We start from the raw sequence: 27,054 nt of genomic DNA, 5'->3' as shown, positions 1-27,054 counted from the left end.
TTAGAACAGTTTATACCATTCGGCAGACCCGACAAAAAGTGAGTGTCATTTTTTTTCCAGATGCTTCTTCCATATTAATGTCATTGTGTAGTAGCAGCCACTCCATTTACTTGACCGCAGTTTGCCGGTTCTGACTTGTCTTCAAGTGGCACAAAAAATGCAGGTTTGAGCCATCAGTAAACAGTGGCGTAGTTATTTCATCGCAAGAGTATGCATATCATTAGGGGTCGTTTTTCAAAACAAATTTTTAAATGAGTGACATTAGTAATTATTATCTACAGGTCCTTCATTGTTTAATAGGTTCGACATGTTTTTTGTAAAATATTACTATTTCTTTGCACATTTCATATTTCGTTTTAATTATGCTTGGAAGATACACATTTTTATCAAGACATCGAACGAATTTCATTAATAAAAGAAGTACATACATACTTATATTATAATAACATTACTTATCTTAATTTCATTTTCAAACAATGTCATATGGCGGCTTGATGCAAAACTTTGATCGACCCTGCAAAAATTAAACAACATTATTCAAATTTAATAAATACAAGAACATTAATTGTTTCCATATTATTATAAAAGAGATGACAATCTCAATATTAAATGTTATATTTTTCCTGAAAGTTCATAGTTATATTATTTATTGCTGTTTTGTTTTATCATATTCTCAGGGGTCGAAATGGACCGGAGCGCCGTTCCTGTTCGTGAAATCGGTAAAATTATCGTTCCGTCTCGTGGAAAAATAATTTGAGCGTCTGAGCTAGATAGGCCATACAATAGACAATCTAACACACTTATTTTCATGAAATACAAATAAAATTTGATAACTATGTCTTCTAACTATGATAACTATGTATTGTTCTTCAGAAAACTGTCGAGCGCTCCGGTTCGTAAACTTTTCTATTTCGAGCGCTGCACATTCTGTTTGATCATGTTCTGTTTATTCATGGAATCCTTTAAATATGCAGAATATCTACCTTTTTTACTCTGACTTCTGCATTATATTTCTGGAGTATGCCTTCATGCATGGTAATGTTAACCTCACATTCATCTTTGATAAAGTGTTTAATTAATGCTTTTGTAGTTTCTTCAACCATGGATTCACCTTTGATTACTGGTTTGCTTTTAACAGTATAGCCAGAATTCTCAGCAAAAAGTTGCTTTTGTTTTAACTTCATGATTTCAAATGTGGTCATGTATTTCGAAGAAAATCCCGCGACAATTACTAGGTCCCATTTTTCCCTGACAGTTTGCTGAAAGAAATAAAATTACTTATAAAAAAGAAACATGTTATTGGACAGAAAACATCATGAGCCTATAGGTACTATCACTTCCCTCCATTTTGCGTGTGTGTGTGAATTTTTCAACTGTCACTTTTTGTTTTGTTTTCTGGTTTATCGTCTGCGTTTTAGGATTTGGAGGTAAATAATTGATACACCGGAAAACAAAACAAAAAGTGACAGTTGAAAAATTCACACACACACGCAAAATGGAGGGAAGTGATAAGTGGCGCCCAACGTGGGGCGCCACATGATAAATCCAGGGTTCCGGTCTAGCTCAGACAAAGTTCAATTCAAACCCTGGTATCACAATTTTTTGTTAGTAACTGGTAAACGATCACTTTTTATTCTTAGTATGGTTTTTTTTTTTAGGATTTGGGCTGGGTAAAATAACGCACCGGAATTAATTTTATAACGGCAGGGTATATTTACGTCGATGTCATATAATTATTATATAGTTTTATAATTTGTTTTACGGACACAATATGTCTTTTTTTTAAAGAATTATTATAGGTTATTCATCACACACAATTTATAAGCGCAATTGATTCCAAAATTTTTATATCCCCGAGCTGGTTACTTATAATATACAATAGCCGCGAAATGCTATCGACACGCGATTTTTTTTTTATAGTTTATGTTACCGAGTACGAAATACGTGTCCCGCATCTTACTATTTTCGTCATACTCAAGCCATCTTGAAATTCATCCCCAACGGTTTTTTTCTTGGGCGACGTTGCATATCTCCAACGGTCAAAGACAATGTTGCCGGCCGACTTTTAACATTATTTTCTATTTCGGAATCAACGCTGTTAAATTGTTTACATTTATTTTGTACGGCACACTTACGCGTTATTACAACGTAGTGTCCGTACTGCGGATTTTTTTATATATCTTAATTTTACATATCTTACGATTTAGTTATGACGTAATACTCTTTTTCTTCTCCTAGCACTGCCTAACATTCCTCTCTTTCATTCACAATACAAGTTATTACAATCTATTGGCGTTTTGCCTACACATTCTACTGACATGTTTAAGTGGCAAAAGCCCAATTTCATTCGTCGTCTCGCATGCTTTCTTATTTATTCAGGCCTGGTCTTCCACGAACCGTGTCCTCAGCCTCAAAGACACGGGCCGTGGGACTTATTTCTGGAAAGAAACGTCCCTCTGGGTGGTCAAGGGTGCGGCTCGGTGCAGTTTATTTGACTACGAGGCCAAGGGCGTGTTCAGGCCACTCTACACCCCTACAAGGTACTCTAGGTATAAGACCCGAAGTCCGAGGTCGTGACAGTACATACGAAGTTGTGAATTTTCTGTCTTTAATTATCTTGGAAAGGGCCTGTTGTTAGTTCTCTGCGTGTCCAGAAACTTGTACGTATGCAGTTCGCCGTATCACACTTCACCGTGAAATTTTATATCAGAAATATATGGCAGTATATTAAAGACCGTCCAACCTCTTTGGGTCGTATAGTACTCACATAAAATGAATGCAACATGGTATATTGTTCAGGACAAAACGAAAGTCGAAACGGAGTAGCTTTTATTGTACCACGAACTCTCCGAGATAGTGTCATTCATTGGATACAATTCGATCAGTGACAGGATAATAACAATAAAACTCAACGCCCAGCCATGTTTGCTGAACACTATACAAGTATATGCGCATACAGCTGCATCAACAGACGAGGATAGCGAAGAATTTTTCAAGGAGCTAAGAAGCACAATCCAAGAAATACCCAAAAGAGAGATCACCGTTGTTCAAGGCGATATGAATTCCAAAGTCGGTAATGCCATAAACGACAATCATCTCAGAGAGTTTATCGGTAAATTTGGACATGGCAATCGCAACGCAAGAGGGGAAGATTTTTTGCAGTGCTGCGTAGAGCAGGATCTTGCAATCATGAATACATGGTTCCAACATCACCCTAGGAGATTATATACATGGATCTCACCTGGTGATCGCTATAGAAACCAGATTGATTTCATAACAATAAATAAAAAATGGCGGTCATCAGTGTTTAATGTACAAACCTACCCAGATGCAGACTGCGGTAGCGATCACCAACTTCTTGTTGCCAATATGAGACTGAAGTTGAAAAAGACTAAACTATGTGAGAATACTCGACCGTTTATATTTAACGATACTACGACATCGCAATGTAGCGAGGAGGTGAATCGTATAATGGCATCACTATACGTAGACCCCAGCGACAATGTCAAAACAACATGGAATAAGTTGAAGGAAGCCACCTTATGCGCGATGGAGGAAGTCCAGAAACTCAATAACAGTAAGGAACATCCGAAACGTCTCAAGATCTGGATATCTGATGAAACATGGGAGGCCATACAAATAAGAGCCGATCTTAGAAATAAGGGACTTAATTCAACTATACAACATGCAAGGTACTCTGAACAAAACAGAGTTGTTCAGCGACTCTGTCGGCGGGACAAGAATCTTTTCCTCAGAAATAAGTGTGAAAACATCAAAACCCATGTTGTTAGAGTAGAAACTCGCGATCTTTTCCAAAAGTGAAAGAAATCACAGGAGATTTCAAGAAAATGAACTGGGCCATCGAGGAAGAGGACGGCACACTACTTATGGAGTTGGATATGGTCACGGCAAGGACATTCCACATGCAAGCAAGATCTTATTACATATAATCAGCAGACGTCTGAAGCATTTCATCGACCGACAAATACCTAAGGAACAAGCAGGTTTTGTTATGGGCAGGGGAACTCGAGAGCAAATTCTAAACATCAGACAACTAATTGAAAAATGCAGAGAGTTTAATACCCCTATGATGTTATGCTTTATTGATTATCAGAAGGCATTCGACTGCGTAAGATGGAACTGTATGTGGAAGGTACTTCTGGAAATGGGAGTTCCATCACACCTTACCTGTCTCATCAAAAACTTATATAACAATAGCCACACAAAGGTAAGGGTAAATAGTGCGTTTTCTGAGAGTTTCCGAACCGAGAAGGGTGTTCGTCAGGGATGTGTTTTATCTCCCCAGTTATTCAATATATATGGAGAGCATATAATGCGAAGAGCCCTAGATCATTGGCAAGGCGGAATAACAATTGGTGGCCAGAAAATAAACAACTTAAGATTCGCAAATGATACCACACTAATCGCTGCTGATGAAAGAGAACTCACAGAGCTGCTACACCGGGCAGAGGAAGAGAGTCGCAAATACGGCCTCCTTATTAATAGGAATAAGACCAAGTTAATGGTTGTTGATCGGGCCAACCTTCTACCAACACCAAGTAAACTCCAAAACCTCGAAACAGTCGACGAGTTTGTATATCTTGGATCGACCATCAGTGGAAAGGGAGGATGCGAAACGGAAATAAGAAGGCGCACACAGATGCAAAAAATGCGATGACACGCCTTACCACTATATGGAAGGATCGGGGAATTTCGATTGCCACAAAAATGATGCTTGTGCAAACATTAGTGTTCTCGATATTTCTATTCGGAGTCGAGTCGTGGACCCTGAAGGCAAGAGAACGGAAGGCAATTGATGCCTTTGAGATGTGGTGTTGGCGCCGAATGCTTCGCATTTTTTGGACGGAGCAAATGACGAACCAGTCAATCATCCAGAGACTGAAGATAAAGGAATGGCTTTCAACGATATGTCTAAGAAGAATTCTGCAGTTTTTTGGACATATTGTCAGGCGCGGACCGGACAACCTGGAGAGACTGGTAGTTTTGGGTAGCCTCCAGGGAAGGCGAAGCAGAGGAAGAGCGTCTGCGCGATGGAGCGACCAAGTGAAAGAGCTGACTGGGGGCACCATCCATTCTGCCATGAGAGAAGCGGAAGATCGAGAAGGATGGAAAGTCTTGGTCGCTCAAAGGATGGCGAAATTTAAACGTGGTCACGATCCTCAGCCATGAGTGCACGACCAAGAAGAAGAAAATGAATAATTAGTGTCTAATAAAATAAAACACGGTTCTTGTCGGTTTACACTTTACAGGAAGCCAGCAGCAAACACATTTTGAAAATAGCCGATATACTGGATTATTTGTTAGGTTAGGTTAGGTTTTCATTCTTGAATTCATGAACTTTGCCAAAATCAGCTGTGAAAATTTAATTAATGTTCATTTGAATCTAATAAAATTGGAGACCGTATAGTATACGGTTATCTCTTTCCGATAAGAAATCTCACGGTGAACTGTGCCACGGTGAAATGTTTTACGTATAATTTACATGACGTAACCAGTTATCTAGCGTCCTGCATCGCTGAGACACTCCAGCTCTACGGTAGGTTTTAAAAAAAATCAGTGCCGTCGATTGGAGACCGCCAAATAGACGACGCGGACTAGACACCAAGACAACTCGATGACAGAAATCTGGGCGCCTTACAGATGTGCGTTATGTCTTCAACCAATAAGTAGACAAGCAATAATTACAATTTAAAATATCTTCTTAAAAGAATTATAATTAATGTTGTGTGCATTTACATTACAATATTGCACTGAACTGCACGGATGCTACGCAATAACATTTACACATTATATGACATTCCACAAATTCCGTAATGCATTTCAGCGAAAAGACTCCGTTCTAATCGATTATTTAACGTTCACATTGACTCATAAAAATACTTTATATTAAGCTGGGGCACGGTCTAAAACCTTTAGAAGATTGTGCAAATGAGAAATGCGTGCAGAACAAAACATAATTTGGCATAACATATTGCGTCTATTTAATGTTATGTTTATTGTTCTATTACTATTAATAATACTAATATATACATTGACATGTTTTCTTTTTCAAGAAAATGGGTAACGTTTTTTAGTCATCTTCACACGAATTAAGAATCAATTCCCCCGTCGCCATCACAAAACAAATTGACGTGTTCACATCTCGACTTTCGCTCTCCGATTGCCAGCCATTCCGAAATTTCGTCGCACCTATAAGCTGAAAATTATTTGCCGTTTCACTGAAGTACCGCCATGAGAATTTTAAAATTAGAATGAACAAAATACCCACAAAGCATTGCAATGAATAGCGCCAATTGATTTATTGTTTCTAATGCAACTCACGACATTAAAACACCTTTACGAAATTATTGTGTCTCTAATCGTAACTAATATTTTTATGAACATATTATCACGTGAATATTTCAATATTGTCCCACTTTTTTAGAAATGAGAGTTTCTGTATAAAAATAATATGAATAGGTACAAATTTATTCAATTAATTCTGAAATTTTAGGGTTAAGCCAAATATGAAAATACAAATTGCCGCCCGTTACTTGGCGTTACTACTCACTGTTTACGTATACGTTTATTTTGAATATTATCATTGTTATCGTTTGTTATAATGTGTAATCTTTTAACTTAGTCCATCAAGTAAACTTCACAAGTACACGTCAGCAGTGGCGCACCCAGGATTTAATATTGGGGGGGGCCCAAGGAGGAGAAAGTAAATTAGTCCCATAGGCTCTTTTTCTTCTTCACAGCCTAATTTCTCGTTGTCTATTGCACTCGGTGTACCTACACCATGGTCCCCACATCCTGAAACGGGCCCTCAGGCTAGGATATTTGGCGGGCCCCCTACCTACCGCTAAGATTAAAGGCAGTGTGAAACACTACATTAACGTTTTTCAAATTGTGTTTTAGTTGAAATTAAGGGTAGTTACACAGTGAATTATTGGCGATTTTAAATACATCCACATTAATAATGAAGCTGTCAAGTATCGACACATAATAATCAAAAAATATATTGCACAATTATATAAGTAATTGAAAATTTTCATGGTTATGAAATATAATAGCGGCGCCGCAGGCGACTTTTTTTTACTATTAAAGCTAATTATTTGTGATGTGTGTTTATCTCACTTATCTGGTCAACCCGACCCGCCGGGCCCTCCACAGCCCGGGCCCCCAGGCTAGAGCCCTGTCAGCCCTCCCTATCCATGACCTACACCACTCCGGAATTCGAGTGGACACCGAGAATTTTTTTGACAGTTCCATTAGGGATTGGGTTTCTAAAAAAACTTGACATTAGTGTTTCGAAATTTTTGTGTTAGAAATTAAAATCTAAGAAATTGTTCTAAAAAGGGTGCTGGAGAATTACAAATCATTTTTTTGCCAGTGTTTTTATTTGTTTAAGCCCAAAGGTTTATTGGTTTTCAATTTCAATGGTTAAAATCATTCTGATAATTTTCATGTTTGGGTGGTGTCAGGGCCCCTTGCCCCCCCCCCCCCTGGGTGCGCCACGTTAACCACCTCACTTCAGTGTGAAAAATCAAACATTCGTACTTAGCTTCCATAGAAAATAAATGCAAAGTTTTTTTTAAAAATGCCTGTTTTTAAAGGTCTGGATTTGATATATTGGTCTATTACAGGTTTTAGCACTGCGGTAATAAAACTATAGATTCCCTGTGTAAATAAAACAGTGCGTAGATATTATAATGTTAGGGTTTCTTGTCTTTGCGAGGGTAACAAATCCTTTTAATGAGCCTAACATTGACGGAGCACCATCCATACAAATTCCTCCATGATATTTTAGATTTTTCTAAATATGAAGAAATAGAATCAAAAACATCTTGTCATGTCGTACGCTCGGTGAGTTCTTTGCAGCATAGATATTGATCCACTATTTTGTTTTCATTTATGAAACGAAAACCTGTGAGGCCAACGGTAGACGCGTGCGATCGATTCGGCAACATCGAAATCACATTAGATCTTTCATCGGCTTTCATAATTTCATGAAGGACTTTTTCGGTTTTCGCTATTTCGCGGATTTTTCTGTTTTTATCACTATTTTCGCGATGCACTTGCAACAAGCCAGCGGTGCACCGGTTAAGAACCACTGGTCTAGAGCCACAATATTTATGCTGAATTCCACCGAAAAAAATGTTTTTTTTAATTTACACCACCACCGACTGTGGTGGGCATGGCCCCCACATCATGAATGTTTGGCGGGCCCCCTTACCCATCACCAGGGTTAAGGGGAATGTGATGTTCTACAGTAGTGTTCCCAAATGGTATTCCGTGGATTTAACTATATTGTTAAATAATTCCCTTGAATTCTTGATTTGTCGGACCTCATATCATATTATCGATCGTTATCATACTATGAACCACTGGTCGCGACCCTCTCTTGTGGTAGCCAAGTAGCATTCGACCCTTCGATATTGGATAAATAACCATTTTTATTTTTATAGAAACACTAAAAATAATTGTAATATAAAAAGATACACGTGAATTATTATCATGTAGTTACGTATATCATATTTTCATCATACTTCATATTTTTTATGTTAATTTTGATGAAGTACTGAAGTAGTATAGCTCCACATGCGATTTTTTTTATAATATAACAAATTTCTGGTGTGTGTTTATCTCACAATTAGACGAGCCGCCACGCCGGGCCCTCTTAAGCCCGGGCCCCCAGGCTGTAGCCCTGTCAGCCCATGGTGGTGGGTGTAGTCGTACTTTTCGCCGAATTTGTATCGTCGATTTTGGGTTTTTTAATAGTGAAGTTCCAAAATATTAATTGAAAATGGAAAAAAAAGTATTATTGCATTTAACTTATAGGTACACAAACCTACCCAACAGAACACAGCCTAATTTCTCGTTTATCGCACTTTTGTCTATTGCACTCGGTGTACACCACTCCGGAATTCGGATGGACACCGATAATTTTTTGACATTTCCATTAGAGATTGAGTTTCTAAAAAAACCCGACATTAGTGTTTCGAAATTTTTGTGTTAGAAATTAAAATCTAAGAAATTTTTCTAGAGGGTGCTGGAGAATTTAAAATCATTTTTTGCCGTGTTTTTATTTGTCTAATCTATTGGCTTTCAATTTCAATGTTTTTGGGGGGGGCCAAGGCCCCTTGCCCCCCCCCCCCCTGGGTGCGCTACTGCACGTCAGACTTATTATAATGTTGCGGGTCCCGGGTTCAAATCCCTGTTCCAGAAAATTGACATGTTGTTTTTTAATGTGTGTTTAGACCCAGAGTATGGACCTAATAGGTTGAGCAAGTGGCTAACATATATTTCTCGTAAAAAAACAAAAATCTGTTAAAACAACTTCCATTCTGTGGATGCCCATATTATGATCTTCTTAGGATTGGATATGATTTTTAAAAAATACCTCCAGAGCCGTGGTGAAATTTTCAAACTCTTTACCTTTTTTGGAGATTCAACGACGACATTGACAGGTTCGTGCAACTCCTCGAATGGGTCCTTAATTTCTTCAGAAATATTAATACTTTGATCAATTACAAACTTTATTATATTATTAGTTCGCCTCGAACCACCAGATGTTTCTAAGCCAATCGATCTGTCTGTGTTATTTTCAAAATGGCGTTCTGGTGAATAACTGTCATCATTTATTACATTACTCGAATGAATCAATTGAGAGACGACACTGTTTCTATCAGACGAAGACATTATGTATATTTATTATTTCAAATAGAGAATGTTTATTATTTATAAAAGTCCCGCGAAAATTTTAAATAAATTGTCGATGGTACACTAAGGTTTAACTTTACTGACAGCTTGCAAATACAACATTTTATTGATTTTAATTTAACTTTATGTGTAGGAGTGTCCACCAATAATAATTGTACCATTGGGATTAGGGGAAATGTTTTATCGATAAAAACCTGTTGAAACATATTCAATAAATTGTAAAGTGTATATGGATTGTAATGTTGTACCATTTTATCATAATTTTAGCTCCCTAAGTTCCTAACACGTAAGTATAATAATTAACAAACATTATTTATATTTTTTAATAAAATGACATTAAAAAAACATTCCGTAATGCACCTCTACACGTTGTTTCTAAATTAAATATAGAAAGCGCGCGAAAAATAGGTGTATTTCCGTGCTGTCATGCGTAGTTACTTTTTTATTCAAGAGATGTCTATCTAAATAGAATCTTATTGGAATCTAATTCAATATAATATTATTAATTTATAAGCTGACTCAATAGACAGCTATTATTATTTTATTATTTAATTGCCTATAATATAATAATATATTCCTAATACAACTAGTTTTATTGTAATTATTATAGATATCGTTCAGTAAAAAGCCACAAGTGGTGCTTCGGTGTGCTGTAAATAAAACAGATGGCAGTAAAGAGTGAAATGAATCTATTTCGTGCTGTTATAATTTTCCCTTGTATTTTAACCGCTGTCCTTTTCTTAGCTCATCACCACACTACCGTCACAACATATTACGAGAATCTTATAATATAAATACAAGGTCGCTAGCTTCACAAATGCAAAACTAATTTCCGTGTCCCAGTACGCCCCGTCGCACAGTCAAACCCGCTTATTTCTGCTCGGATGCCATTTTTCGCGAATTTTTCAGTAATAATTTCCAATATCCACTGATAGTCCTCGTCGGCGAGATAATGAAACAAGTCCGGCGCATTGTTGTCAGCTGATTATCTGTAAATATAGAAACTGTCAGTTAGCAAAGTCCTGCCATTGGCGTGATCGCGATAATTTTCTTTAGTCATGCCATGATAGCTCGCGAAGATGGATGTGTTGAACGTTTCTCCCTCACTGCGACTGCGCACAAGTAGCATCGGCAAGAAAAGAGATTTATTAAACAAAACAAGTGAAATAAATTTGTGTACCAGTGTCATGTCTCCAGAAACTATAAGACTTTTACCACCAACGACCGAAACCATCATGACGAAACCGTTTCCAATCAGAGGTAAGCAATAAAATTTGTATTTTGTTTCTATACTGTCACTAATCGACACTGAATATTAAGTGTTATTATGAATCTAAACATAACCTATAAACATAAATTTATACATGATACACATTTTTGTCTATGAATAGGTATTTCGAAAATGTTTATATTCCTAAATCGATTTCTTTTTTATTTCAAGTAAATTAAAAATCTATACATATTAAAGAGATTGGTAGATAGTATAGTATTGTACACATGTGTATATTATATATTTCTGTATTTTATTAAAAAGTATGTGTATTTTAAAGATTCATTATTTTGTCATTTCCGAAATGGCTTTTCCGTAATTATTAGCATAACAATAAACTGTGAACAAACAACTATTAAATACCAAACAATCTTTTAATTAATGAAGTATATAGGTACTATTTTACGTGTTTTGTACGCAGCCATAATTATTCATTATTCGTAAAATTCATGTTCATTAATAGTTCATTTTACGAATACATAAAAAGGTGATCGGTAATGAGTAATGACTAATGAGAAACCTATCATTCTTTCCACAAGGACCGAATAGTGTATGAAAACTTGTATAGGTACGCATTTATATACAATAACAAAAAAAACTCCAAAAACGAGGTCGAAACCTGTTTTTAACATTCCGCCCAAAATATTTATTTTCTGCCTGAAAACGGATTTCGTCAAGTATCACTTTCATTCACGGAGTTACTATAATGTATAAACACAATTTTGCTACATAGACCCCCTAATTTTTCTATTAATATTAAAAAATATATAAAGTAGGTATTCCCAATAAATATACTTTGAGATATACAAAATTAGAGTAGGTATTTACGGTTAGAAACACTGGTGGGGTTCCCCGAATACAACCCAATACATTATTAATTATTATTGTACACCGGAAGACTGACAAAATTGCGACAGTGTGACCATAGCCTGAAAAACAATCAGACATTCTGAAATCTTTCAACTAGATATTACACGATGCATTTCGCACAAATTGAATTCGAATATTGTTAATATATTGTGTAGGTATTTGTTATGTCGGCCCGCGATGGCCGAGCGGCAATGTGTCGGATTATATTGTCGTTCAAATCACTGGTCTGGCAAATTCTCATTTGTTGAGCAAGTGACAAAGATAACCCTTTCGCGAGGCGGTCAAGATCCACATAGGGTTGTAGAACCGATTAATATATAATATTATAGATAAATTAATTTAATTTTTTGTCTAAATTATAGATACTAGTCATCACTTACTAGTCAACTAGTGGTAGGTACCATAAATGTTATCAGCTTTTTGTTATTTAAATTTTTAAAAAAAAACTAGTTTACTCACTAAAGAGACCCATCAGAGTGTTTTTCATTTATTTTTTAAATGCAGTGACGTCTGTCTTCCGATATTTGCGTTTTTAAGCACATTTGCAATGCGTCTTTAAAAATCAAATGTAATTTACTCATTAACCTTCAGAATTCCATCTGAATAAGCCCCGCATGCGAATTTATTATTATCGCCATTCCCACGATATCACACTCATTACCAAGTTAAAAATTTCTCGTTTTTCCCCTTAATCTACCGCCATTAAGCATTGCATGACCAGCTGTCTTAACCCCACAAGGTCAGAATAAAAAAAATGTAATTCAATCAAAATTATGATGGGTATATTTTCATTGTATCACAATGGATGATTTTCTTGCAAGATGTACCTGCCAATGTCAAATAAAATGACAAAAGATCCAAAAAAACAGAGTGAACCTAATTTTACGTCTGTATGTAGGTACATAAAGTAGCTAGGTACTGTAAGAAGTCTAAAGATTTTTTTATTGCATTTGTTCATTTGTGATAGCTAGCTGTCAAAATATAATAAAATACAAAAGATTTGACATTAACTTGACAAACAATAAATAAATTGAAACTAATAACCGTAGGGATGTGCATAGCAGTGGCGAGGGAGGTAGGCTGTTAAGATTTAACATAAAACACATTAAACTTTTTCAGTCATACTTACTTGTTTTCACTGAACTAAGAGTACAAAGTTCAAATTCAATTAAAGCCGACCTCCACCCTTCGCCACTGTTGCATAGTGAATAGTGAGTAAACCATAGGAAAGCGGCAGGTAACAAATAAGTATAAATAATAAATTGATTGACGCATGTTCAAACACGCGCGTTAATATCATTTTACCCCCTACTTAAATTATAGTTTGTCAATTTATGGCTACGGCCGTATGTTGTAGCTTAACTACTGGGGAATGACAAAAGAAATGGTGTATTTCAAAAAAACACTACCTTATTCTTAGGTCAATAATTATCATAAAGCAATCATTATTCGTAAAATGTTTATCACACTTGAATGGTCAAAGACATAGCTTATAATAAGTATATGTAGAATCATCTTCAAATGTGTTAATCTTGCCGATTTTTGAATAATAAAATGCCTAATTCTTGTCAAATTTGGGATCACAGAGATTATCAATATAATTTTTTATCGTAAATATTTTACAAAAATTATCTCTTCATAAATTATACTAATGGTTTTATAAATGCGATTAAAAATTAATAAATGTAAAAAATCTTAACACCACTGCACAGTTATGTACCGAAATATGACTATATTCTAAAACATTAGAGCGAGAGGTTTAAAAGAATACTATTTGATGTAATAAAAATACTTTATGCAGTCATCAAATGTTTAAAATAAATATAAAGGATAATAAGAAGGCTTCAAAATTATATAAATAGATTATCTGGAATGTCCAGGATCATAGTTGACCTACGCTGAGCATGTGGGCCGTTAACGTATTACCTACGTTGGTAGTTGGAATGGAATAACTTTTTTTTATTATTATTTATATCAGACTTCCAAGCTGTGACGTCCCTAATCAAAGCGTCTCCCTTATGCAGTCTTCGAATGTCGTCGTCTAATTTTTAGACCAATGGTTTCCAAACTTTATGTTACTACGACTCCCTTTTTAAAAAATCTAATCTTGGCGCCTCCCCCCACCCCATTTTTTTCATTGAATAATACAGAGAACTTTTTAAATAGTCAACAATGTACTCATACAAAAATGAAAAAGGCATCAAATTGCAACGCACAACCACATATTTAAAATAGTTAATAGCCCTGAAACAAAGGCTTTAATAAAATAATGTAAAAAGTGCATTAGCAAACTAACCAAGAACTCCGTAAATAGATTTTTGTTTGCCTCAATATACCTACCTGGCGCAGAAATTTAAAAGTGGAAACATGGCGAACTTATTTTTTTGTAATTTTGATTTCCAAAGCTCCATTTTATATGAATGCCTTCACTTTGTCTTTTTAAATCAGTGAATGCATTAGTGGTCGTTGCATTGATTTAATCACTGATTTTTTTTAATTTAAACCAAATAGACAAGTTTAACAACAAAATTATCGTTCCTAAACAAATTTTCCCCAAATTTCAACATTATGATTTGAACCTTTTATTTCATTTTTCACGAGATAGCCAGCGCGCTTCACAATAGTATAAAAGTGAGGTATTATAAAAGTAGTCTAAAACAACCGTTTATATGACTGTTTTTTATGTAGTTTATAACTAGTGGCTGCTTTATAAACTATGCATTTGCAAATTGCAAACCTGTGGCTACATTAATTAATTATTGTGTTAAACTTTTCGCGCCTCCTTTGCAACACTTCGCGCCTCCCAGTTTGGAAATCGCTGTTTTAGACTCAGATCATATGCAAATTCGTTAGATACCTACCTAAACCTACATATTTTTTAGCTATCTTTAACAGACAGATAAAAAAAATCTTGAAAAATTACATACACCTCACGATGATTACTGCATTTCCAAGCAACATACTCTCAAACGGTAGTTTTAGATACGTTTAGGTATATCAAGTTTGGAGGCCGCCTATGATTGAAACAATGGTTATTTTGCCAGAATTTTTATGCTTCGGTTATTTTTAAACTAAGATATCAGTAGGCACTGTCTAACAGAGTGACCGTATCGTCTGCTTCATGAAAACGCTTTTTACAAAGTACCGCTCCTAAGCAACGCATGTCCTGGCTACCCCCACGGGACGTCACCGCTTCGAAGTCCTCAAATAATGTCACCGGCTAAACCTGTAATGAATTTTGATGTGTACCTTAAATAGTAGGTAAGTGCAAAAAACAATAATCTGCGACCAACGCCTGAACAAAAAAGAACAATAAGTGCGAGTGAGAAAGCATTCGACACGCTTATGTCTCCACAATATGCATTAGAGTAAGATAGAATGTCTATGGCTGAATTAAATATGTTTTGTACACGTAGCCGGTAAATATTGATTGTAATGACTAGTCATTTAAAAACTGCGAACACGTGTTGCCAAAATTTATAATTTTTGTGTTAAATATAAAGTTTGAGGTAATTGTTCTTAGTTAATTTAGTAGAAAACATGGTTAACTATGTTGTGTTTAAATTTGGTAGACGTACTGAGAGTGAGAAGCAACATGGTATAACGTTTCATAGTTAAGTTAATAATAATAAAATTGAGATTCTACTGTGGGTTATACGCAAGATACACGGCTTCATTTTGCCGAACAATATCCACTCTCTTTATATTATTACTCTAAGTCTGCTACAGTTTTCTTTACGATCATTGATGAATGATTAATTAATTACCTTTGGTTTCCACACATATTGTAAAGTAATAATAATAATTACTTGTTAACACTTTCTCCGCACTACTCATTCGCCACTTATGTACTAGTATTTATTTATTATCTTACTTTAGATAAATATTTTTTTATCTATTTCATTTCGGATACGTTACGGAAACTTTGATCTTTAAACCCGCGTGTTTTTACGCGCCTAAAAACATACACACGTAACTATGTGTGATACTATAAAATAATAATAATACAATATTTTTAATAGCCATGAAATTAACAACAATCAAAGCAAACTTAAAGATAAAAAAAAACACGTAACAATCACGAATGCCCATGTGCAGTTCACTCACATCAATCAGTCACTCCATCACTGGTTCACATGGTATGAAGAAGAATAAATTAATTAATCACTGTTTTTACCGGATGTAAAAAATCTTATTGGGACCCACAGAGGTGAATGATAATATTTGATAATAGGTATTAGGTACTTATTATCAAGAGTGATTTGGACGTAGTACTTATTTCATGGCCCCACATTCTGTAGCGGATCCCTAGGTTAGGATGTCTGGCGGCCCCCCCCTACCTATCGCCATGCTTAAGGGTGTGATGATCTACAATAGTGTTTCTCAAATGGTATTCCGTGTATTTTAGCGATTTCTATATTTTTAAATAAATCCCTTTGAATTACTGAGTTATCATAATATGATAACTGTGTTAAGGAAAAAGGGCGTAACCCTCGATTTTTCGAAAAGCGCTTTTATTAGATGTTAACAATGTATACAACTAAATACACGTTCTGTAAAAAGGAAGTAAGCCGCAAATGCCAATTTATTATCTAAATTCAGGTTTTAATCGAGCTTTCAATTAAGTTTTAAGTTTAATGATTTTTCTGTAATAACTTCTTTAATTATTAGTAGATCGAAAAGATATTACACCAAATCATCAATCATCATGCACCCAATGTCTGTGCCTATTTTTTTATTAATATTAAACCAAAATCATTCAAAAAACGTTTTTTGCCTCCTGTAAAATTGGTTCTGTGTGGTTTACGCTCTTTTTCCTAAACACGGTCGATTATGAACAACTGGTCGTGTCCCCCTCTTGTGGTAGCCAAATAACATGCGTCCTTTCGATATTGTATCAATAGACGTTTTTCATTATTCAGGAAACACTAAAAATAATTATAATATAAAATTATACATGTGAATTATCATTTAGTTATATCAATCAACATATCACATCAAATTACGTTGCACAACTTCGTACTTTAAAATGATAATTTTTATTAAGTAACATAGACTTTTTATAATAGAACGAAATTGTGGTGACTGTTTATCTCACAACTGGTCGACCCACCACGCCGGTCCCCAGACTGGAGCCTTGTCAGCCCCCCCCACTTATGGAGGCCATGATTTATTTACTTATTGACCACAAGTATAAATAGGTATAAAACTTCTACTTAGATTTCTCGCTTATGAAGACTCGATTCTAAATGAATAGGTGATTATTTGACGTTTACCTTTATTCGTAAAAATAATTTAAATACTAGATATCTCTAAACATAATAAAAACCTAGTAACATCCACTAATTTCAGGGGCGGGTTTGACCAGTTGGGGAGCGTGCTCGCAACAATAATTTGTGTTAAGCCTCAATTACATTGAGCTTCTTTACGAGCTGTTTATTGGCGAATTTACAATCTGCCTATAAAGTCGCCCAGTGTAATCATCGAATAAGCTAATAAGCAAGTTGTAAATACTCTACCGAGAAAAGTTGAAAGCCGGTCAACTTTATACGCTACACGCCGGCGTGTGGGCCTACTGCGTCTGCACAGTAGAGCGCAGTACCAACCTCCCGGTAAAAAAAACGAACTACGTTATGTCAAAATAGTCACTGGCTTGTGGCTTCTCAGCGAATGGAAAGTTTTGTGTGTAATCAACTAATCATCAAATCGCAGTAGCTGAATCGCCCGCTTTTAAATTCGCCAATAAACAGCTCGTAAAGGAGCTCAATGTAATTGAGGCTTTACACCCGGTTGGGAAGCTCTGATATACAGATACACTTAGTGTTATAGAGCAGTTTTAGAAACCGTGCTATAGTTATAGTACAAAATTACTTACAATATTTTTTTTAGAAATTTATACTATAATTGTACGCACAAATATGCCAAAAATATTATGAATTTTTAACGAAAAATAATAAGTATAATTTTTAGACCTTTGTATTCACCAGTGGCGAAGGGTGGAGGTAGTCTGTTAAGATCCGACATAAATAGGACACATTAAACTTTGTTAGTTATACGTATTTGTTTTTATTTAAATAAGACCAAACCATAATAGATAAAAATATTATTATATCTAGAAAATTTCCAAAGCTATGTATAAACTAATTGCATATATTTAGATATTAAATTTTATGGATAGACGAGTATTTTTTTACTATTATCTATTATGGCTTGGCGTTCGCAGGGATTAATTGAATTTAAAAAACTAACCAACACCACCTGTAAAATGTAGTCTTATTATTTCAATGAAAACAAACACGTATGACTGATAAAGCTTAGGCGTAAAACCCACTTAACGCAGCAAGTGGGGCTCTCGCGCAAAATTTCACAAGTGGCGCGTAAATCATCGAAAATACAACGTAATCAAATACGCCAGCGCACACTGGATTTGACGACGCATTGTGCCCTCCTGCCCCATGATTCATCGTTTTTTGGCTTCTCAGCGATACGAATTAACGAAAATACAACGTAGTCCATTCATTGAACACGGCAAGCAAAATCACGACGGGCGAGAAGCCATTATTTAATAACAGTGAACTCTTTGTTTAGTTATTGCGTGTCCGATATTTCGCTGGTATAATGATGTCATCGTGAATATTAATTACAAGCCCCGAGAAATTTATTAATATTTTTATTGCTTTGTTATGAGAGACGCTGATGATAATAATTATTTTGTGCTCCTTGAGCCCCTTTTTACATATGTGAAGGGTAATGCGCGGGTGGGAGGGGGTCTACTTCGTAGAGAGCGCACCGAGCGCCGCGTTGGTGGGCTTTATGCCTTAGTGTGCACCATTTATGGCGGATCTTAACAGCCTGCCCCCACCCTTCGCTGCTGGTATTTACTATGGTTAATTAGTAAATAAAAAGATGGCAACACTGAATCGGGAATATTGTGACAAACATAATATAATAATTAATAATATTAATAGGTACCTACATTGTGGGAACGCAACTGAACACCATTGATTGCAGAGTAATTCATAAATTAATCATCATTCATAAATTCATAAGTTATGTTATTTTATTAATTATATTTTTCATAATGACACGTCATAATATTATATTGGAGGGGCTATAGTTTTTTATTTCGTTACTTTTTCTGGACTATGAGAAGTCAGTGAACTTATTTATTAAAAGATAATTTCTCACACCCACTATTTTAATTATATATTAAATTTATTGGGATTATCTTACTTATTTGCGGTTGTATGCAGAACACTGCCAGGGGCCCGATTTCCTAACTATCGTCTCGTGTGGCACCAGACGACATGACGTAATTGTGACGTCAGCCAATACACGCTCGAGCGGGCGGCATAGTTAGGAAATCGGGCTGAATCTGTTGTTTTGAGTCGGTAACATATTCCTGCTAGTGTGCATAATATAAAGATGTTGATGAAAACCTTCGTGTATATAGAGGTGGAGCTTAAACGTATAAAAGTGATACTAAAACAGGACCACTACCAAAGTATTTTTAGACAATGAGCCATCATTATAAATTATAAAATTTAGCCTTAATATGTCTCTTATGAGAAAGGGTTATTTTGAAGGGGTTGAAACAGTTATTGAGACTTAATATAACAGTTTTCAGTATACTGTAATACATGTCATTAGTCGTAGATTGGAGATCATACATAGTAAGTATGTAAGTACCTATTACTATTGTCTATTATGTATCGATTTTTAAATATATTTTGGTTTATTTCTTAAATTTGCCGCCCTTTGGATGTCACCATTCGGCAATATACAACACACGTAGGTAAATTATATATTTATATATATTTTCACATGAGATTCACTTTACGCAATCCTGCCTCCGGGGTATTGCGCACCCCCAATATCCCGTTGGCGCGTCCCTGAGCATAGGCAAATTTATTTTAATTAATTATTTATAAAATTACTATGATATTTTTATGCGTTGTTATAATGTTATAATTATAAACAATATAATAATACGTATTATCCTAGTTTAAAACCACACCAGTAAATTGTTATTATTGGTAGGTACTTTTTCATTCTGATTAATAATAATTACTTATTTGCGGAACACACTTGACATTGTTGTGATTGTGTATTTTTCCACGCTGATATCAATAATATATTAGTATGTCACTAATGAAATAACTCAATACAACATATTTTACATATTATAATATAGCTTAGTGGTCAGGCATACGGTTGCGAATCCCGGGAGGTGCAGATGACAAGATGCGCGTATTAAATTTTAATTTGTGTATTTAATACTAAGTGCTATGGTGCCAGCAGCGACGTCCCTAGACAAAATTCGACCCCATTTTTAGTATTTTTTAATCATCTTTTCATGACTCTAATCTCTAAGAAATGTGTTGTATCGTTGTATGGATACATTACTAACAAAATATATACCACAACATCTCTACTTAATTGGACAATATTGCAAGTCCACTGTTTCAGCTAAGTACATTTAAAAATACACATGGCAAATTTTAAAACTCGCGAATCACTGGCAAAAATATTTGGATTTGGGCGTGACGCCCAAAGAGAACGAAAGTAAACTAGACATCGCAAACCCGACAAAAAAAATACAGTAATCTTAAACCTTGTATCGTCTCTGTTCTGGCAGAACACACTAACTGGAGAATACTAGTTTTGAGTAATTTGACTTTGAAGTTGTTCAAATGTTTGAAATAATGGTCTATCATGTGAGTTTATTAAGTAATCGTAAAAAGGATGACTTTAAAATAAAGACTATTTATTTATTAAGAAGGTTTCCAGACGGTAAAGTTTGAAATAAGGAACATTTTGGTACTAACTCAATATGTCATTTTTTCGAATTAGTGTCTTCTGCCAGAACAGTGACGGTATGTTAATTTATACATTTTGTTTCCATCCAGCGAACTGATTTTTTTAATCGAAAGACATTTCCGTTATTACTAAATTTAGGTACCTATTCCTATATATATCTAATGATTCTCCTCGATTTGCCGCCCTTCGAGTAACTGCCGCCCCCGAGCGACGCTCAATCTGCCTACCTCCACGGGACATCACTGGTGCTGTGGCTCTTTATATATGAAAATCTAGAATGTGGCTCTCGTTGACCTCGTGTATGCCCATTCCTTGAATATACGAATGATTGGACAGTACCTACAACTATATTCCTATTATCTACTTGTGAACTTCAGCTAAATAATATATCAATAGAACATAGTGATTATAACAAAGCTATTATCGGTAATAATACTAAATATCATGCATCACATCCGTGCTTCCAAACGACATGTTCATGTTACAACATAATTGACATACCTATCTATTTTTTTTAGCTTACGTGCTAAATGGCTTTTGGTAAACACTTAATATCAATATAGTACGACCTCTATGGTAAGTACACAGTAATACCCCGAAGTTACGCGTAAGTCTGGTTACAAATTTGCATGGCACCCAATTCCTGAAGCGGGCCCCCAGGCTAGGATCTTTGGCGCCCCCCCCGCTATCCTATCGCTAAGGATAAAGGCAGTGTGATGCTCTACTGAAGCTTTTTTCAAATGGTGTACGCGGTACAATTACTATATTTTTAGTGTTTGTATATTTTAATAAATCCATTTGAATTATGGAGTTGTCGAGTATCGATAGGTACCTACACAATTAAAAATTGTATCGTACAACCACATACTTGTAAATAATAACATTACTGATTGAAAATAGCCCCGCAGGCGACTTTTTTACTATTAGAGCAAATTTTTGATGTGTTTATCTCACTTATCTGGTCGACTTGCCACGCCGGGCCCCTAGGCTAGAGCCCTGTCAGCCCCCCCCCCTTGTGGGGGCCATGCAACTTTTCATATAAATACATATAAATGTTGTTTAATTGAGACCAAGGACTAACATAAACACTAGTTCAGAAGAAAAATATTTAATAAAATTGCAGTTATTTGTACATAATAATATATTATTGTAAAAGAAAAAAATCATGGCCCCCACAAAGTGGGGCTGATAGGACTCAAGCCTGGGGGCCGGGCATAGGAGGGCCCCGGCGTGGCGGGTTGACCAGCTAAGTGAGATTAACACACATCACAAATTTACTCTAATATTAAAAAAAGGTCGCGTTACTTTACTTCAAAGACTTTTGAATCGTTTAAACATGTGATTGTGCGTCGCAATTTGATGTGATATACTTAAATAATAATTTCCGTGTAGAATTTTGGAAACACTACTGTATACCATCACGTTGCCCTTAACCTTAGCGATATGTAGGTGGGCCCGCCAAATATCCTGGCCTGGAAGCCTGTTTCAAGATGTGGGAGCCATGATTCCTTCAATACCTTCTCTTTTTCACGTAAAATTTCTTCGTAGCAATTTTTTTTAATTCTTGCTTTGTAGCTATAATGCGTTCTTCGTTGGAGTCTATGATTTCTAAAAAAATTAATAAGCACTTTTCAATTGAGCTGAGGTCTTCTGTCAAGCTTGCAATTGTCATATTATGCTTTTCAGGTGGAACTGGGTCTTGAACAACCGCGTAACTCCGAGTTCATGTAAATCCGAGTTCTGGGTATTTGCAATACCGGTATTTCAAAACCTGTATGCCAGTATTTATCAATACCTAAATACCGGTTTTAAAAATCCAAAATACCGGAATTTTCGGTATTAAGAAAGCACACTCGTTTACGTTTTTGAAAATGAATTATAAGTTATGTGCTGCTATATTGAGTGCAAATGCAAAATATTGAGTGAATCCAACAGAGGTGAAAAAATAATAAAATAAATTTCATCAAATATATTTATATAAGTAATTGTCGCGATGATTTATCATAATATTATTTCGAAATAGAAAACATAGTAGACAAAAATGTTCAATTATTCTATAATTATCGATGACTGGACAAGCGTTGAATTTAAGAAGCTTTTGCTGCAGCGGGACTTATTTGCAAATTTATGAACTTTCGAGGGCTTAAGTTAAAATTATCAATATATTGAAATTATTTGTAAAAAATCACTAGTTCTACAATTATGATCAATACATATTTTTAAATGTCAACATAACAAATGTAGGTATGTAGGTTTTTGCTATAAAATAATATTTTAAAAAGATTTTAATAGCTGTTTTTTTTAATGTTTAAGAAATACCACCAATAAACCGGTATTGATATTCTCATTCGGTATTGCAATCCTAATTATGGCAGTAGCGAAAACCCAATACTAAAAATGAGTGACTTGTAAGAAATTATTGAATTAAGACAATGATAGCCAATTAGTATCACAGATAATGCAAATTGATTAATTTGTCAGTACAACACGAGAAAACAGTTACGTCAATATTAAAATTTCAATGATACATTCTATCGAATTGTATATCAGTAATCCTTGCGTTTAAAATGTATGCACGTAAAACGCCATTGCATAGTAATTATGTCAGGCATGTTCAACATGTCACACACGCAGTGACGTTCCTACCGTCAGGGTAGGCAGGTAATGCGTTGCATGGGAGGTCACTTTTGAAGATACTATTCAGGCACCCAAATGCACCCCATGCCAGTTTGGTTCTGCGTGCAATCTCGTCATACATATTATCACCGTTAATTATTAACATTTGCTGTCCAAGTTTGACTTCTAGTTGTTTGAGTGCCATTAATGGACGATTTGGCGCCGGAACAACTGGACGCCACGCAATTAGAAATTAAATAGATGTTAGGTACTTATAATTACTTGAAAAAATGTTTAATATTATTATTTATATTTAAATTATTATATATTTCAATATGCACACATAAATAATGATTTAATCGTGCATGTGTTTAAGTTCCAACGGAAAAAGAGTTTATTATTTTTATATAAAGCCTTAGGCATGGTAATTCTCATTCCGCAATATGTTAAGAGTAAAATGAATTAAAACTACTAAGAAGTAGATAGAAACTGATTACAATTCCTAGTCTACGTTCTGTTTACGGGTCTACAACATTGCGGCGTCCAATTGTCCTGCTGTCCAGTTGTCCCATTCTCCATTGATGTGAATTGATTTTGGTACAGCAGAGCCGCCACCATTGGGATATTTATCTTTAAACCTGCTTTGCGGCTTTCATTTGAATGCTCCTGTATCATTTTCTGACACCAATCGAGTAAGTACCTACTTACAATATAATATGGTAGCACTTTTAGCAGTGGACTGTAATGTGAGAATGCTGGTGGTGTATTACGATCTAGGGGGGGGGGGGGGGGTTACACAGGATGCCATACACTGACCTCGCTGGAGCCGTTCGGTGTTCACGCACTGGTAAACGGACGGTTCGGAATGTCACTTGTTTTGGGATGAATGATGATATAATATGATAGACGCGACGTTCGCTCAAACCGTATTAGATTTAGCGCAACGGAGGTCGAACATATGCGTTTTGAGTCACTCATATATACGACGGTTAAATCAAATCAAATTTATTTATTTTACATATAATGAACATAACAAATTATAAATTCGAAGCGTTCATGACATGACATAAAATACGTGTTTTTAAAAATAAAAATACAGAGAAGTGTGAGTTAATAGTACAATAAGTAATAAAATAAGAAAATAAATAACAAAATAAAAGTAGATGGAGGCACACAGAGTGAACTTTGATAGACCCTATCTTAAAAACTTATAAAACAACGTCCACCAAAATTCACCCTCACGTAAGTGGAATATATCAATATCTGAAGCGATTTCATTAAACATGGTTACTGCCCTCCCAATTGGCATTACTAATGGCAGGTTAGTTCTGCACCGTGGGAGAACAAACAACGGATGCCCTCGATTCCTAAGGTAATTATCAGAGAGAGCCCGCACACGACCGCTTTCTTGATATCACTCGAGCTAACTCAAGGTTATTCGCAATCACGATCGTCTCATGACCCTTAATTGCTGGTTGCCTGGTCTTGTGACAATAATAAATAATGATGTGAGGTAGGTGGGGAAATAAGGAATGACGGCCACCATATTTGGCCCAACCATAATATATTATATTATAATTATTCAGTACTATAGTTCTAATGTATTTTATAGTTAACTCTAAATATTGACATTCACTTAGCATAGGTGATTATTACATATAAGCAAATTGCTCGAAGGCCTTTTTAAATATACCTACAACGTTTTTATTGATTAGGATAAATATGTTAATTTAAAAATATCACAACATTTCCTATTGTAACTAAAAGTGCAATTAGCCATTATTTGTTAAATTTATAACTGGTTATTATTTTTTTATGACGTGACAGTCTTCGGTTAACCTTGATCGATTCAATCAAACTCCTCTCCTGTCTAGCATTCGACTTCCTATGCCAATCTATAACTCCTGGCCTAGACCTCATCCATCCAACTAGGATACATCATTCTATATATTGTGGCCACAGAACAGATTAATAAATAGAATTCCTATAGGCTATTCCCCAAATACACTACATTTTGACGCAGGGTTTTGAATATGTGAGTGTCCTACGAAAATAAACCACACATTATATTCGTGCAATTGAGTGTGTTGCAACCTTCAAATACACCAATATATATTGTACGAGCGCCAATGCATACAACGAGAGAAGTTGTCAGTATTCGATGAATGAGGTATTCTTGACACGTGTTTAAGTTTATCCCATATTCTTCCACACTCGTGATCGGTTGCCTGTTTCTCCACACCCGTTAGGTATTTCAGTTCCCATTATTTCTGAGTTCCCTAGTTTTGGCTCATTTTTCACTTTGGCTCAACACCTCTTGTTTTTCAGAGCACATTCTCGGACATTTCCAGAGGATGTGGTTTGCATTCTGTAGTTCTTCGCCATATGGACATGTTGGTCGAGCTTGGCAGCGGATTACAGTGCCCAGTTAAGAATTGACTGATGTGATGGTCAAGAGTTAAACTGGTTATCTCCAATCGCCATTATTAAGAAATAATAAATTGCAACACTGTCGAAATGTAAAGTGGAGAATCGCTGGAGATATAATAATGTCTAGACTTGGGACAGGATTAATATGTAACAGCATTAGCCCCGCCACTTGTACTCTGAACGGTCAGCGAACAATAAAATTGTTGTAACATGCACTGGTAAAGACGAAAGGACGTAAAATACATACGTGCTTCAATTTATTTAATTTTCATTTTTTTTCTTTAACATATTGTGGACATTACAAATTATAAGTTTAAGACGTTCACAACATGACATTTAGAAACAAAGATAATTATATAAAACAGTATTACATAAAAAAGAGATAGATAAATTAGATAGGTCTTGTACAGGTGTCTTGTACAGGCCTTGAAGTACACCGGGTGAGTTAAGCAGACCATATTTTAAGAATTTATAAAACAACGTCTACCTAAACTCATTCTCACGTAGGTGGATATATCAACACCCGAAGCAATTTCGTTTAACATAGTTACCGTCCTCCCAATTGGCATTACCAGTGGCAGGTTGGTTCTGCACCTTGGGAGAATAAACAACTGATGGTCTCTATTTCTAAGATAGTTATCAGGGACACACAGGTCAACACTGCCCAGAATTGCAGAGTTCTCATTTATACCTCGTATAAGTCGAAAAAAATACGTAGCTAAATAAAGATTTCTTCTAAATTGCAGACTGCAGTATGTAAGCATGCCTAAAAGAAAGTCAGTTGGATAAAGCCACTGATAGTATCCATACAACCCAGCGGCGAATACTCCATACTAGGCGATTATTTAAAGCCTAACTTCTTAAGAAAAATATTTTTTAATTTAGTTAGACATATTAAATAATATAATCACATAATAATATATTCAATATGCCCAACGACATCTATCGTATAATTGTCATAATAATTTCACGATCTTTTCCACTATTTCAATAAGCACCATTTATGGCATGTCTCGAAGGTTTAAAAAAATAAGCGACATCTCGTTTCTCTTCACATATTGTATGGATTACGTTCGCGTGAATCGAAAACTTTTTTTATAATATGAAGTTTGTTTCTCATAATTATTTCAAGACGTCTGCGGCGGCCCATATAAATTGATAAGCTATTTAAGGAGCGCTTGCATTTTACGTAAGTGCACATTTATTCAAAATAATTTATAAGATAATTTAAAAAAATAATTCAATCACATATAAATATTGGTTGTTGTTAAAAATAATAAATAATTTATCTCGTGATTTTTATTTGTCAGTTAGTTTATTCA

General features: G+C 35.3%; 2 protein-coding genes across 2 annotated transcripts in view; one reads left to right on the top strand and one right to left on the bottom strand.

The window, feature by feature from the left end:
- Window positions 1–273: 273 nt before the first annotated feature.
- LOC147073609 (uncharacterized) lies at window positions 274–9,834 on the bottom strand. The gene is made up of 3 exons (XM_085944895.1): window positions 9,442–9,834; window positions 984–1,259; window positions 274–514 (listed from the first exon to the last, which is right to left on the bottom strand). The coding sequence occupies exons 1-3, from the start codon at window positions 9,703–9,705 to the stop codon at window positions 470–472; spliced, it is 585 nt and encodes a 194-aa protein (XP_085801021.1). The 5' UTR covers window positions 9,706–9,834; the 3' UTR covers window positions 274–469.
- An 838-nt stretch (window positions 9,835–10,672) lies between these two features.
- The window catches only part of Pfrx (6-phosphofructo-2-kinase/fructose-2,6-biphosphatase), an 82,955-nt gene continuing 66,573 nt past the window's right edge, over window positions 10,673–27,054 (top strand). The window contains exon 1 of the mRNA XM_085944889.1: window positions 10,673–10,986. Coding sequence (XP_085801015.1) covers window positions 10,806–10,986 — 181 coding nt within the window. The 5' untranslated portion in view covers window positions 10,673–10,805. The remainder of the gene's footprint in view (window positions 10,987–27,054) is intronic.

Source organism: Rhyacophila brunnea, unplaced genomic scaffold (assembly GCF_057557595.1).
Source record: "Rhyacophila brunnea isolate RB1 unplaced genomic scaffold, BYU_Rbru_1.0 scaffold_17, whole genome shotgun sequence".
NCBI lineage: Eukaryota > Metazoa > Arthropoda > Insecta > Trichoptera > Rhyacophilidae > Rhyacophila > Rhyacophila brunnea.
Note: the sequence above shows the minus strand (reverse complement) of the source record. Positions and strands in the feature narration are given on the sequence as shown.